The 15,230-nt window shown below is 49.9% G+C and overlaps 1 protein-coding gene across 1 annotated transcript in view; it reads right to left on the bottom strand.

Moving 5' to 3' along the window:
- iqgap3 (IQ motif containing GTPase activating protein 3) overlaps nt 1-15,230 on the bottom strand; it is a 135,431-nt gene that overhangs the window by 7,650 nt on the left and 112,551 nt on the right. The window contains exons 28-33 of the mRNA XM_078432052.1: nt 11,800-11,902; nt 11,323-11,467; nt 7,997-8,084; nt 2,786-3,004; nt 913-1,079; nt 510-635 (exon numbers count right to left, since the gene is read on the bottom strand). Coding sequence (XP_078288178.1) covers nt 510-635; nt 913-1,079; nt 2,786-3,004; nt 7,997-8,084; nt 11,323-11,467; nt 11,800-11,902 — 848 coding nt within the window. The remainder of the gene's footprint in view (nt 1-509; nt 636-912; nt 1,080-2,785; nt 3,005-7,996; nt 8,085-11,322; nt 11,468-11,799; nt 11,903-15,230) is intronic.

The following is a 15,230-nucleotide window of genomic DNA, read 5'->3' as shown; positions in this document are numbered from 1 at the left end:
AGGTCAGACTGGGAGTGGGAGGGGGAGTTGAAGTGCTCAGCCACCAGGAGATCAGATTGGTTAATGCGGACTGAACGCAGGTGTTGAGCGAAGCGATCGCCGAGCCCGCGTTTGGTTTCGCCGATGTAAATAAGTTGACATCTGGAGCAGCGGAAGCAATAGATGAGGTTGGAGGAGGTGCAGGTGAACCTCTGTCTTACCTGGAAAGACTGTTTGGGTCCTTGGATGGAGTTGAGGGGGGAGGTAAAGGGACAGGTGTTGCATCTCGTGCGGTTGCAGGGGAAAGTGCCCGGGGAGGGGGTGGTTTGGGTAGGAAGGGACGAGTGGACCAGGGAGTTACGGAGGGAACGGTCTCTGCGGAACGCAGAAAGGGGAGGGGATGGGAAGATGTGGCCAGTGGTGGGGTCCCGTTGTAGGTGACGGAAATGTTGGCGGATGATTTGAGTGAAGTCCATGAGATCTGCTTGGGTGCAGGAGGTAGCCAGGATGTAATGGGGTCAGCAACTTACTGGCTGGTGGGCAGATCGTCGATCTCCAGCAGCACCCCCTTCTCCTGCAGACGGGCCGCTGTGTAGTTGAGACTCAGGGCTTTGCTCTTTCTCCCCTTGGCCTCGGCAGGCTTCTTCCCGGGGCCCCTGTAAACATCACACACGAGATATCAGTTTAGAGATACAGCGCGGAAACAAAATGCTGGAGTAACTCAGCGGGTCAGGCAGCAGCTCTGGAGAGAAGGAATTCCTTCTCTCCCCAGATGCTGCCTGACCCACTGAGTTACTCCAGCATTTTGTGTCTACCTTCGATTTAAACCAGCATCTGCAGTTTTTTTCCCTGCTAAACTAACCCCCCCCTGCAAAAGGCGAGGTGCCTGTAATCTGGCTGGCAGCTGGTTGTTGGATCAACGCTGTGACTTACGTTGCCTTGGCTGTCAGGTTGTCCAGGCAGGTCTTGATGTACTGGTTGTAGTAATCTATCTGCTCCTCGAAGAATGTGGTCTTGGAGCTGATGCCACGCAGCGTCTGCTTCAGCTTGCTCAGCTCCGTCTTACGCTGTTGCCGGTAGCGACGATGATTCTGGATGTCCTGCAGCAGGGCAGAGAGGGTAGAGCGCAAGGTTGGCGGAGGGCACGGCGAGAAGGCAGGAGAATGGGGTTAGGAGGGAGACACAGATCAACCATGGTTGAACGGCCGAGTCGACTCGATGGGCCAAATGGACTAATTCTGCTCCTGAGAGGGGGTTTGAGGCAAGGATGCCCCCTGCATTCACTGGGCTGTGTGTGTGCATGCGTATCTGTGTGTGTGTCTGTGTGTATCTGTGTGTATGTGTCTGTGTGTGTGTGTGTGCATGCATGCGTGTGTGTCTGTGTATCTGTGTGTGTGTGTATCAGTGTGTGTGTCAGTGTGTGTGTGTATCTGTGTGGGTGTGCGCGTGCGTGTGTATCTGTGTGTGTGTATCTGTGCGTGTGTGTGTGTGGCTGTGTGTGTGTGTGTGTGTGGCTGTGTGTGTGTGTATCTGTGTGTGTGTATCTGTGTGTGTGTGTATCTGTGTGTGTGTATCTGTGTGTGTGCGTCTGTGTCTGTGTGTGTATCTGTGCGTGAGTGTGTGTGTGGCTATGTGTGTGTGTGTATGTGTGTGTGCGTGTATCTGTGTGTGTGTGCGTGCGTCTGTGTGTGCGTGCGTGCGTGTGTATCTGTGTGTGTGTGTCAGTCTGTCTGCGTGTGCTTTTGTGTGTCTGTATATACTGTATATGGAACTTCTTTTCATTTATTATATTTTTTACAGAGCACTATGTTGTCTGGGTCTGAAGAAGGGTCTTGACCTGGAACGTCACCTGTTCCTTCTCTCCAGAGATGCTGCCTGACCCGCTGAGTTACTCCAGCTTTTTGCCTCTAATGTGGCCAACCCCTTAATAATCTTACATGTTTCAATAAGATCCCCTCTCATCCTTCTAAATTCCAGTGTATACAAGCCTAGTCGCTCCAGTCTTTCAACGTACAACAGTCCCGCCATTCCGGGAATTAAACTGGTGAACCTACGCTGCACGCACTCAATAGCAAGAATGTCCTTCCTCAAATTTGGAGATCAAAACTGCACACAGTACTCCAGGTGCGGTCTCACTAGGGCCCTGTACAACTGCAGAAGGACCTCTTTGCTCCTGTACTTAACTCCTCTTTGTCAGGGTGGACTTGGTGGGCCAGTTTCCTTTCTGTATCTCTAAAAGACTGTAGAGAGTTTGTACGTTCTCCCCGTGACCTGCGTGTGTTTTCTCCGGGTGCTCCGGTTTCCTCCAACACTCCAAAGACATACAGGTTTGTACGCTAATTAGCTGGCTCGAAGGGCCAAATGGCCTCCTCCTGCACCTATTGTCTATTGTCTATTGTCATCTTAGTTTCACTGTCGTCTTGTTGAGTTTCGCTCTAGAAGCATGGACATAGAAATAGAAATATAATAGGTGCAGGAGTAGGTCATTTGGCCCTTCGAGTCTACTGTCTATTGTCAGCCATGATCACAATGAATGGCGGTGCTGGCTCGAAGGGCCGAATGGCCTCCTCCTGCACCTATTGTCTATTGTCAGCCATTATCACAATGAACGGCGGTACTGGCTCGAAGGGCCGAAGGGCCGAATGGCCTCCTCCTGCACCTATTTTCTAGGTTTCTATGATTCTAAACAGTGTATGGGGATCGCTGGTCGACGCGGACTTGATGGGCTGAAGGGCCTGTTTCCGCGCTGTATCTCTAAGCTAAACCACACATGTACATGGGGAGGGAAGGGTTCCCATTCTCTCACCTTGGCTATCTCATTGATCAGCTCCTGGTGGTCATTGGAGGTGCACACGACCCCCGCTGCCTCCAGCTTCCTCAGGCTCCGGACGATTTTCCTCTTCTTCTCTTCGATGGGAAGCTTGTTGTCGAGGAGCAAGGAGCGGTTCCGCTTCATCTTCATCTTCTCCGGGGTGCGTGCATCGCGTATCGCCCGCTTCTGCACGATGTGGTGGTGGTCTGCCACCTAGACAAGGGGGGACAGGGAATCAGACAAGCAGGGTCATTGCACACGTCAGCTAGAGCTCTGACAAACGCCCAGAGGTAGTGTAAGAAAATAACTGCAGAAGCTGGTACAAATCGAAGGTATTTATTCACTAAATGCTGGAGTAACTCAGCAGGTCAGGCAGCATCTCAGGAGAGAAGGAATGGGTGACGTTTCGGGTCGAGACCCTTCTTCAGACTGATGTCAAGGGGGCGGGACAAAGGAAGGATATAGGTGGAGATAGTTCCTCTGTCCCTCTCTTCCCCATCCCCTTCCCAGATCTCCCTCTATCTTCCTGTCTCCACCTATATCCTTCCTTTGTCAGCACAACCATTCAATGTGATCATGGCTGATCATTCTCAATCAGTACCACGTTCCTGCCTTCTCCCCATACCCCCTGACTCCGCTATCCTTAAGAGCTCTATCCAGCTCTCTCTTGAATGCATTCAGAGACTTGGCCTCCACTGCCTTCTGAGGCAGAGAATTCCACAGATTCACAACTCTCTGACTGAAAATATTTTTCCTCATCTCCGTTCTAAATGGCCGACCCCTTATTCTTAAACTGTGGCCCCTGGTTCTGGACTCCCCCAAACATTGGGAACATGTTTCCTGCCTCTAACGTGTCCAACCCCTTAATAATCTTATACGTTTCGATAAGATCCCCTCTCATCCTTCTAAATTCCAGTGTATACAAGCCCAGTCGCTCCAGTCTTTCAACATATGACAGTCCCGCCATTCCGGGAATTAACCTAGTAAACCTACGCTGCACGCCCTCAATAGCAAGAATATCCTTCCTCAAATTTGGAGACCAAAACTGCACACAGTACTCCAGGTGCGGTCTCACTAGGGCCCTGTACAACTGCAGAAGGACCTCTTTGCTCCTATACTCAACTCCTCTTGTTATGAAGGCCAACATTCCATTGGCTTTCTTCACTGCCTGCTGTACCTGCATGCTTCCTTTTAGAGAGTCCTTCCTTGCATCTCCTGTGGTTGCAGGGGAAGGGACGCAGTGGGTCGAGCAGCATCCGTGGTGGAGGGGACCGGAGGAATTGTTGACTTTGAATGGAAAACCTGCAGCACTTCCACCCGAAGCACGGACAGTCCCCTCCCCCCCATCCCCCCACGGAAGATGCCTGACCTGCTGAGTTGCTTAGCAGATTGCTTGGTTACATTAATCCCATTTGTCTGCATTAGGATCATATCCTTTACTGCCTCGTCTACTCAAGTGTCTGCCTAAATGTCTCTTAAACACAGTGATTGCATCTGATCTCATCTGACAACCCGTTCACGATATAAACCACTCTGCGTGTAAAAAAAACATACCTCTCAGATCCCCTTTAAAACTCATACCTTTCATCTTAAACCTGCACCCTGCTGGAAAAGGACTCTGACTGTCCACCTTGACCAATGCCACGCATAATCTTACACGTTTCAATCAGGTCACCTGCCAGCCTCCTAGAAAATAAGCCCAGACTGTCCGACCTCCTGCTGATATCCTGCTGAGCAGTTAATATTGGCAATATTTCATTTCCATGTTCGTTATGTAGACTGTTTTTAATTAAGTTCATAAGTCATAGACAATAGACAATAGGTGCAGGAAGAGGCCATTCGGCCCTTTGAGCCAGCACCGCCATTCATTGTGATCATGGCTGATAGACAATAGGTGCAGGAGGAGGCCATTCGGCCCTTCGAGCCAGCACCGCCATTCAATGTGATCATGGCTGATCATTCTCAATCAGTACCCCGTTCCTGCCTTCTCCCCATACCCCCTGACTCCGATATCCTTAAGAGCTCTATCTAGCTCTCTCTTGAATGCATTCAGAGAATTGGCCTCCACTGCCTTCTGAGGCAGAGAATTCCACAGATTTACAACTCTCTGACTGAAAAAGTTTTTCCTCATCTCAGTTCTAAATGGCCTACCTCTTATTCTTAAACTGTGGCCCCTTGTTCTGGACTCCCCCAACATTGGGAACTTGTTTCCTGCCTCTAACGTGTCCAACCCTTATACGTTTCGATAAGATCTCCTCTCATCCTTCTAAATTCCAGTGTATACAAGTCTAGTCGCTCCAGTCTTTCAACGTGGGCGGCACGGTAGCGCAGCTGTAGAGTTGCTGCTTTACAGCGAATGCAGCGCCGGAGACTCAGGTTCGATCCTGACTACGGGTGCTGCACTATAAGGAGTTTGTACGTTCTCCCCGTGACCTGCATGGGTTTTCTCCGAGATCTTCGGTTTCCTCCCACACTCCAAAGACGTACAGGTATGTAGGTTAATTGGCTGGGTAAATGTAAAAATTGTCCCTAGTGGGTGTAGGATAGTGTTAATGTACGGGGATCGCTGGGCGGCACGGACTTGGAGGGCCGAAAAGGCCTGTTTCCGGCTGTATATATATGATATGATATGATAACATATGACAGTCCCGCCATTCCGGGAATTAACCTAGTAAACCTACGCTGCACGCCCTAGGAGCAGAATTAGGCCATTCGGCCCACCGAGTCTACTCCACTGGCTGATCTATCTTTCCCTCTCAACCCCTTTCAAGTCAAGTCAAGTCAAGTCAGGTCAAGTTTATTTGTCACATACGCATACACGATGTGCAGTGAAATTAAAGTGGCAAAGCCAGCGGATTGTGCAAAAAAAGAATTAGAGTTACAGCATATAAATTAAAGTTAATACAGAGAAGACAAAATTTAGTCCCTGGAGTTATAATAGTTAACAGTCGTGATGGCCCGTGGGAAGAAACTCCGTCTCATCCTCTCAGTTTTCACAGCGTGACAGTGGAGGCATTTGCCTGACCGTAGCCCCACTTCTCCTCGTAACCTGTGCTAAACAAGAACCTCTGCACTTTAAAAATACCCAACGACTTGGCCTCCACAGCCGTCTGTGGCAAAGAATTCCACAGATTCACCACCCTCTGACTAAAGAGATTCCTCCTCATCTCCTTCCTAAAGGTACGCCCTTTTATTCTGAGGCGTCCTTTTAGTTTAGTTTAGCTTAGAGATACAGCGTGGAAACAGGCCCTTCGGCCCACCGAGTCCGCGCCGACCAGCGATCCCCGCACACTAACACTATCCTACACACACTAGGGACAATTTACAATTATGCCAAGCCAATTAGAGTCATAGAGTGATACAGTGTGGAAACAGGCCCTTCGGCCCAACTTGCCCACACTGGCCAGCTACAGTAGTCCCACCTGCAAACCTGCACGTCTTTGGAGTGTGGGAGAAAACCGGAGCACCCGGAGAAAACCCACGCAGGTCACGAGGAGAGCGTACAAACTCCGTACAGACAGCACCCGTAGTCGGGATTGAACCCCAGGTCTCTGATGCTGTAAGGCAGCAACTCGACCGCTGTGCCATTAGGTTTTATTCTGAGGAAGACAACTGTCACTGTTCTACAGACAGTTCAATGCACGGCCCTCCCTCAAATTCAGTGGCCATTAGTGTGGGGGCCAGACACTCTGAGGGAAACATTGGCCAAGGTGGCACATCTACTGTTGATACAGGACGGTGATCAGGAACAAACACTCCAGCTGTTCACGTTCATCAAACACAAAGCTCAAATGCATTAGGATGCGGCTAAGTTTGGCCGACACAGATTGGGGATTGAATTCAAAGCTCACCGGTTTATATAGTCATACAGCGTGGAAGCAGGGGGTTTGACCCTACATGCCCACACCGGCCAACATGTCCCATCTACACTAGTTCCACTGGCCTGCGTTTGGCTCATATCCCTCTAAACCTGTCCTATCCATGTACCCGTCTAAATGTTTCTTAAACGTTGTGATAGTCCGAGCCTCAACTACCTCCTCTGGCAGTTCGTTCCACACACCCACCACCCTTTGTGTGGAAAAAGTTACCCCTCACCTTAAACCTACTATATGCCCTCTGGTCCTCGATTCCCCTACTCTGGGCACGAGAGTACCCGATCTATTCCTCTTGTGACTTTGTACACCTCTATCAAGTCAAATTTATTTGTCACATACACATACACGATGTGCAGTGAAATGAAAGTGGCAATGCCTGCGGATTGTGCACAAAAAAGAATTACAGTTACAGCATATAAATAAAGTTAATAAGTTACTATAGTGTAGACAAAAATGTAGTCTCTGGAGTTATAAAAGTTGACAGTCCTGATGGCCTGTGGGAAGAAACTCCGTCTCATCCTCTCTGTTTTCACAGCGTGACAGCGGAGGCGTTTGCCTGACCGTAGCAGCTGGAACAGTCCATTGCTGGGGTGTAGGGGTCCCCCATAATGTTGCTGGCTCTGGATCTGCACCTCCTGATGTATAGGTCCTGCAGGGGGACGAGTGTAGTTCCCATGGTGCGTTCTGCCGAATGCACTACTCTCTGCAGGGCCTTCCTGTGCTGGGCAGAGCTGTTCCCATCCAGACTGTAATGTTGCCGGACAAGATGCTCTCTACAGCCCCAGAGTAGAAGCAATGAAGGATCCTCAGAGACACTCTGAATTTCCTCAGCTGTCTAAGGTGGTAAAGGCGCTGCTTTGCCTTACCCACCAGTGCGGCAATGTGTGTTGCCCATGTCAGATCCTCTGTGATGTGGACTCCCAAGTATTTAAAGCTGCTCACCCTATCCACAGTAGACCCATTTATCTCCAGTGGCGTGTACGTCCTTGGATGTTGAGCCCTTCTGAAGTCCACAATCAGCTCCTTCGTTTTTGTGACATTCAAGAGGAGGCTGTTGTCCTGACACCAGAGTGCCAGATCAGCCACCTCCTCCCGGTAGGGTAGGCCTTCTTATCGTTGTTGGAGATCTGGCCCACCACCTCATCACCCCTCATCCTCCTGCGCTCCAAGGAATAGAGTCCCAGCCTGCTCAACCTCTCCCTGTAGCTCACACCCTCGAGTCCTGGCAACATCCTGGTAAACTACGGTCAGCGTGCATGTACTTAGACTGACAACAGAGTTCATGTTTTCCCGTTCTTTCCCACGACTACGCCCACATCCCTCGACTTGCCTGATCTGTTGAGGCCGATGTTTGCAATATCTCGGTCAACGAGTCTCCAGCTTGGGATCGGATCACATCCACAATCAGTTGCTTTGTGCTTTGAAAAGAAAAAGACAGAATCGAGAAGATCCTTCACAGCTTGCCTCCTCAATTCACTGTCGCACCGAACACCACAGCCCCACCCGGCTCGGACATAGAAACATAGAAAATAGGTGCAGGAGTAGGCCATTCGGCCCTTCGAGCATGTACGCACCGCCATTCAATATGATCATGGCTGATCATCCAACTCAGTATCCTGTACCTGCCTTCTCTCCATACCCCCTGATCCCTTTAGCCACAAGGGCCACATCTAACTCCCTCTTAAATATAGCCAATGAACTGGCCTCAACTACTTTCTGTGGCAGAGAATTCCACAGACTCACCACTCTCTGTGTGAAAAAATGTTTTCTCATCTCGGTCCTAAAAGACTTCCCCATCTCGGTCCTAAAAGACTTCCCCCTTATCCTTAAACTGTGACCCCTTGTTCTGGACTCCCCCAACATCGGGAACAATCTTCCTGCATCTAGCCTGTCCAACCCCTTAAGAATTTTGTACGTTTCTATAAGATCCCCCCTCAATCTTCTAAATTCCAGCGAGTACAAGCCGAGTCTATCCAGTCTTTCTTTATATGAAAGTCCTGCCATCCCAGGAATCAATCTGGTGAACCTTCTCTGTACTCCCTCTATGGCAAGAATGTCCCGACATGCCCCGCAAAGAGTGGGTCACCCTGAACCGGCTCCACACAGGGGTCGGCCGGTACAACGCCAACATGCATCGTTGGGGGTTGCGTTCATCAGCAGCCTTGCGTGTGTGGAGCAGACCAGCAAACAGCTTCTACATCCCGCAGCTCCGCTCTTGCTCCCCCTCCCCCCACTCGTAACAAGGACAGAGTCCCCTTCGTTCTCACCTTCCACCCCACCAGCCAGCGGATCCAACAAATCATCCGCCAACATTTCCGTCACCTACAACGGGACCCCACCACAGGCCACATCTTCCCATCCCCTCCCCTCTCTGCGTTCCGCAGAGACCGTTCCCTCCGTAACTCCCTGGTCCACTCGTCCCTTCCTACCCAAACCGCCCCATCCCCGGGCACTTTCCCCTGCATAGGAGATTAGTGGGCAAAATTAGAGCACATGGTATTGGAGGTAGGGTACTGACATGGATAGAAAGTTGGTTGGCAGACAGAAAGCAAAGAGTGGGGATAAATGGGTCCCTTTCAGAATGGCAGGCAGTGACTAGTGGGGTACCGCAAGGCTCGGTCCTGGGACCGCAGCTATTTACAATATACATTAATGACTTGGATGAAGGGATTAAAAGTACCATTAGCAAATTTGCAGATGATACAAAGCTGGGTGGCAGTGTGAACTGTGAGGAAGATGCTATGAGGTTGCAGGGTGACTTGGACAGGTTGTGTGAGTGGGCGGATGCATGGCAGATGCAGTTTAATGTGGATAAGTGGGAGGTTATCCACTTTGGTGGTAAGAATAGGAAGGCAGATTATTATCTGAATGATGTCAAGTTAGGAAAAGGGGACGTACAACGAGATCTGGGTGTCCTAATGCATCAGTCACTGAAAGGAAGCATGCAGGTACAGCAGGCAGTGAAGAAAGCCAATGGAATGTTGGCCTTCATAACAAGAGGAGTTGAGTATAGGAGCAAAGAGGTCCTTCTGCAGTTGTACAGGGCCCTAGTGAGACCGCACCTGGAGTAATGTGCAGTTTTGTTCTCCAAATTTGAGGAAGGATATTCTTGCTATTGAGGGCGTGCAACATAGGTTCACCAGGTTAATTCCCGGAATAGCGGGACTGTCGTATGTTGAAAGACGGAGCGACTAGGCTTGTATACACTGGAATTTAGAAGGATGAGAGGGGATCTTATCGAAACATATAAGATTATAAAGGGGTTGGACACACTAGAGGCACGAAACATGTTCCCAATGTTGGGGGAGTCCAGAACCAGGGGCCACAGTTTAAGAATAAGGGGTCGGCCAATTAGAACGGAGATGAGGAAAAACCTTTTCAGTCAGAGAGTTGTGAACCTGTGGAATTCTCTGCCTCAGAAGGCAGTGGAGGCCAATTCTCTGAATGCATTCAAGAGAGAGCTAGATAGAGCTCTTAAGGATAGCGGAGTCAGGGGGTATGGGGAGAAGGCAGGAACAGGGTACTGATTGAGAATGATCAGCCATGATCACATTGAATGGTGGTGCTGGCTCGATGGGCCGAATTGCCTCCTCCTGCACCAATTGTGTATTGTCACCCGTAGTCAGGATGGAACCCGGGTCGACAGCGCTGTGAGGCAGCAGCTCTACCGCTGTGCCATGGGGCTGCAGTTCCGTTCGCTCCATTGCAAGAAGGATGTGGAGCCTTTGAAAAAGTTGAAGAGGTTTACCAGGATGCTAGGCACGAAATGATCAGCCATGATCACATTGAATGGTGGTGCTGGCTCGAAGGGCCGAAAGGCCTCCTCCTGCACCTATTGTCTATTGTCTATTGAAATGCTGGGGTAACTCAGCGGGTCAGGCAGCATCTCTGGCGAAAAGTAATAAGCGACGTTTCGGGTCGAGACCCTTCTTCAGACTTTGGGGCAGCACGGTGGCACAGTGGTAGACCCGGGTTCGATCCTGACTACGGGCGCCGTCTGTACGGAGTTTGTACGTTCTCCCCGTGACCTGCCTGGGTTTTCTCCCAGATCTTCGGTTTCCTCCCACACTCCAAAGACGTGCAGGTTTGTAGGTTAATTGGCTTGGTGTATGTGTAAAACATTGTCCCAAGTGCGTGCAGGATGGTGTTAATGTGCGGGGATCACTGGTCAGTGCGGTCTTGGTGGGCCGAAGGGCCTGTTTCTGCCCTGTATCCCTAAACTTTACCAGGATTACATGGTATTAGGTACAAGGAGAGTTTGGATAAAAATTTGTATAAGACGTATGTAGGTTAATTGGCTGGGTAAAATGTGAAAATTGTCCCTAGTGTGTGTAGGATAGTGTTAGTGTGCGGGGATCGCTGGGCAGCTCGGACCCGGTGGGCCGAAGGGCCTGTTTCCGCGCTGTATCTCTAAATCTAAAAAAATCTAAATTTGGGTTATTTTCTCTGGAGCATTGGAGGCTGAGGGGAAACCTGATAAAGCATATATAAGATCATGAGAGGCATAATAGATCGGGTAGACAGTCAGAACCTTTTTCATCAGGGTGGAAATGCCAAAGACTAGAGGGCATAGCTTTACAGTCAGAGGGGCAATGTTTAAAGGATAGGTGCAGGGCCTGTTTCCGTGTTGTGTGTCTCAAGACCCTCCCCGCTTACCTGAGCAACAAACCTCTGGTATCACTCGTTGCATTGCCACTTTTACAGAGTTCAAATTTATTGGTAAGGGTCAGTGAGACCTCCATTTTGTAGAGTTGGGCCAAATGGTCTTCGTGGGCATCGTTTACACTCACACAACCGTCACCTTTGGAGGGAGAAGAGAACATGCACAACATCAGTGAGGCAGTCTGAAGTCTGAAGAAGGGTCTCGACCCAAAACATCACCCATTCCTTCTCTCCTGAGATGCTGCCTGACCTGCTGAGTTACTCCAGCACTTTGTGTGAAATAAATACCTTCGATTTGTACCAGCATCTGCAGTTATTTTCTGACACTACTCTATGAGATCACCCCTCATCCTTCTGCGCTCCAAGGAATAGAGTCCCAGCCTGTTCAACCTCTCCTTGTAGCTCAGGCCCTCGAGTCCTGGCAACGTCCTGGTCAGTCACACACCCACCCAGCGGCGATGATATACTTGCCGAGGAGTGATTCGACGGTGGGAACGTCGCCAAGGTCCTCCAGCAGTTCATGAAGTGGGTCACCGTGTTCCACCGAGAGGGAATCTTGATGTTGGAGCAAGAGCTGGAGAAACACAAACACGTCAGAGACTGGCGAACAGCTTCAGAGCCAGGTCTCCAAATTTGAGGAAGGATGTTCTTGCTATTGAGGGCGTGCAGCATAGGTTTACCAGGTTAATTCCCGGAATGGCAGGACTGTCATATGTTGAAAGACTGGAGCGACTAGGCTTGTATACACTGGAATTTAGAAGGATGAGAGGAGATCTTATCGAAACGTATAAGATTATTAAGGGGTTGGATACGTTAGAGGCAGGAAACATGTTCCCAATGTTGGGGGAGTCCAGAACCAGGGGCCACAGTTTAAGAATAAGGGGTCGGCCATGTAGAACGGAGATGAGGAAAAACTCTTTCAGTCAGAGAGTTGTGAATCTGTGGAATTCTCTGCCTCAGAAGGCAGTGGAGGCCAATTCTCTGAATGCATTCAAGAGAGAGCTAGATAGAGCTCTTAAGGATAGCGGAGTCAGGGGGTATGGGGAGAAGGCAGGAACGGGGTACTGATTGAGAATGATCAGCCATGATCCAATTGAATGGCGGTGCTGGCTCGAAGGACCGAATGGCCTCCTCCTGCACCTATTGTGTATTGTGTAATTCTCCCACCGAGGAGAGGGGAATATTGAAGTCAGGCAGGAGACACAAGAGTCATAAACACGGAAATAACCATTCAGCGCAACTTGGCCAAGATTCCCATCCAAACAACGTCCCATTGTTCGTGACCTCTAAACCTTTCCGACACATGTACCTGTCCAGGACGGCTTAGTGGTGCAGCGGTAGAGCTGCTGCCTTACAGCGCCAGAGACCAGAGTTCGATCCCGACTACGGGTGCTGTCTATATGTAGTTTGTACGCTCTCTATGTAACCACGTGGGTTTTCTCCGGGTGCTCCTCCCACACTCCAAAGACATACAGGCTTGTAAGCTCGTTGGCTTGGCATAATCGTAAATTGTCCCTCGTGTGTGTGTGTATAAGATAGTGTTAGTGTGAGAGGATCGCTGGTCGAAGGGCCTGTTTTCGCGCTGTATCTCTAAAGTATCTCTAAAGGGGAAGTCCAGAACAAGGGGTCACAGTTTAAGGATAAGTGGGAAGTCTTTTAGGACCGAAATGAGAATGGTTTTTTTCACACAGAGAGTGGTGAATCTGTGGAATTCTCTGCCACAGAAGGTAGTTGAGGCCAGTTCATTGGCTATATTTAAGAGGGAGTTAGATGTGGCCCTTGTGGCTAAAGGGATCAGGGGGTATGGAGAGAAGGCAGGTACAGGATACTGAGTTGGATGATCAGCCATGATCATATTGAATGGCGGTGCGTACAGGCTCGAAGTGCCGAATGGCCTAGTCCTGCACCTATTTTCTTTGTTTCTATGTTTCTAACTAAACCAAACCAATGAGCAGAAGGAGCAGGAGTAAAGGAGGCAGGTCCACATCTGGACATAAGGAGGATTTGAACAAGACGACTGCGATATTAGTAAAAGCAAACGCCTCACACTTATAGACTCCTCAGAGCTGAATAAAAAATGGTAAGAAGCCCGCCTGAGGCTGAGGAGACCCAGTCTAAACCATGGCCACCCCCCTTCTCTGAAGGGAGGTGAGAAGGTTGTGAAGGAAGGAACTGCAGATGCTGGTTTACACCGAAAAAAGACATAAAATGCTGGAGTAACTCAGGGGGTCAGGCAACATCTCCGGAGAAAAGGAATAGGTGACGTTTCGGGTTGAGACTCTTCTTCAGACTGAGAGTCAGGGGAGAGGGGAACTAGAGGTACAGAGTGGATCAGAGCAGTCACCAATGGCCTCTCCACTATCTTCAGTGAGAAAGGTTGTGTCAACGTTGACCTCTGCCTTACCCTCGAGAAATATAGCAGGAATAAACTTCCACTTATTTACATCGGCGAAACCAAGCGCAGGCTCGGCGATCGCTTCACTCAACACCTGCGCTCGGTCCGCATTGACCAAACTGATCTCCCGGTGGCCGAGCACTTCAACTCCCCCTCCCACTCCCAGTCTGACCTTTCTGTCATGGGCCTCCTCCAGTGCCATAGTGAGACCCACCGGAAATTGGAGGAACAGCACCTCATATTTCGCCTGGGCAGCTTGCAGCCCAGTGGTATGAACATCGACTTCTAAAACTTTAGATAGTTCCTCTGTCCCTCCCGTCCCCTCCCCCTTCCCAGATCTCCCTCTATCTTCCTGTCTCCACCTATATCCTTCCTTTGTCCCGCCCCCCTGACATCAGTCTGAAGAAGGGTCTCGACCCAAAACGTCACCCATTCCTTCTCTCCCGAGATGCTGCCTGACCCGCTGAGTTACTCCAGCATTTTGTGAATAAAAACCTTCGATTTGTACCAGCATCTGCAGTTATCTTCTTATTCCACAAGCTCTCACCTCACCAAATGTTTCTCAGTCCACCAATGAGATATACCCAGGAAATCTTGAAACAAAGGCGGTAGAGCTGCTGCCTTACAGCGCGAGAGACCCGGCCGGGTTCAATCCCAACCACAGCTGCTGGGAGTGTAGGGAGTTTGTACGTTCTCCCCGTGACCTGCGTGGGTTTTCTCCGGGATCTTAGGTTTTCTCCCATTCCAAAGGCGTGCAGGTTTGTAGGTTAATTGGCTTGGTGTAAATGTAAATTGTTTCTAGTGTGTGCAGGATAGCGTTAATGTGTAGCGAACACTGGACACGGGCCGAAGGGCCTGTTTCTGCGCTGTTCCTCTCAGCTAAACTAAATTCGCAAGGGCGTCAAAGGTTACGGGGAGAAGGCAGGAGAATGGGGTCGAGGAGAAAAATAGTCCAGCTACGATTGAATGGCAGAGTAGATTCGATAGACCGAATGTCTTATGAACTGAGATCAGGAGGAGGATCCAGTTATCAACCCAGGTCCAAACAATAGAATTGGAACCGAGGAGGGTACACATTGGAACACAAGGGCTTCATGATGCGCTGTGGAAAGCATTTTAACGGGTTGCATCACGATGCATTGGGAACAGCTCCATCCAAGACCCGCAAGAAATTGCAACAAATTTTGGACACAGCACAAAACATCACACAATCCAACCTCCCTTCCACCGACTCCATCTACACCTCACGCTGCCTCGGCAAGGCCAGCAGCACAATCAAGGACCAGTCTCACCCCCGGTCACTCCCTCTTCTCCTCTCTCCCATCGGGGCAAGAGGCACAGAAGTGTGAAAACGCACATCTCCAGATTCAGGGGCAGTTTCTTCCCGGCTGTTATCAGGCAACTGAACCGTCCTCTCACCAACTAGAGAGCGGTCCTGACCTCCCGTCTACCTCATTGGAGACCCTCGCACTATCTTTAATTGGACTTTACCTTGCACTAAACGTTA

Source organism: Rhinoraja longicauda, chromosome 44, assembly GCF_053455715.1.
Source record: "Rhinoraja longicauda isolate Sanriku21f chromosome 44, sRhiLon1.1, whole genome shotgun sequence".
NCBI lineage: Eukaryota > Metazoa > Chordata > Chondrichthyes > Rajiformes > Arhynchobatidae > Rhinoraja > Rhinoraja longicauda.
Note: the sequence above shows the minus strand (reverse complement) of the source record. Positions and strands in the feature narration are given on the sequence as shown.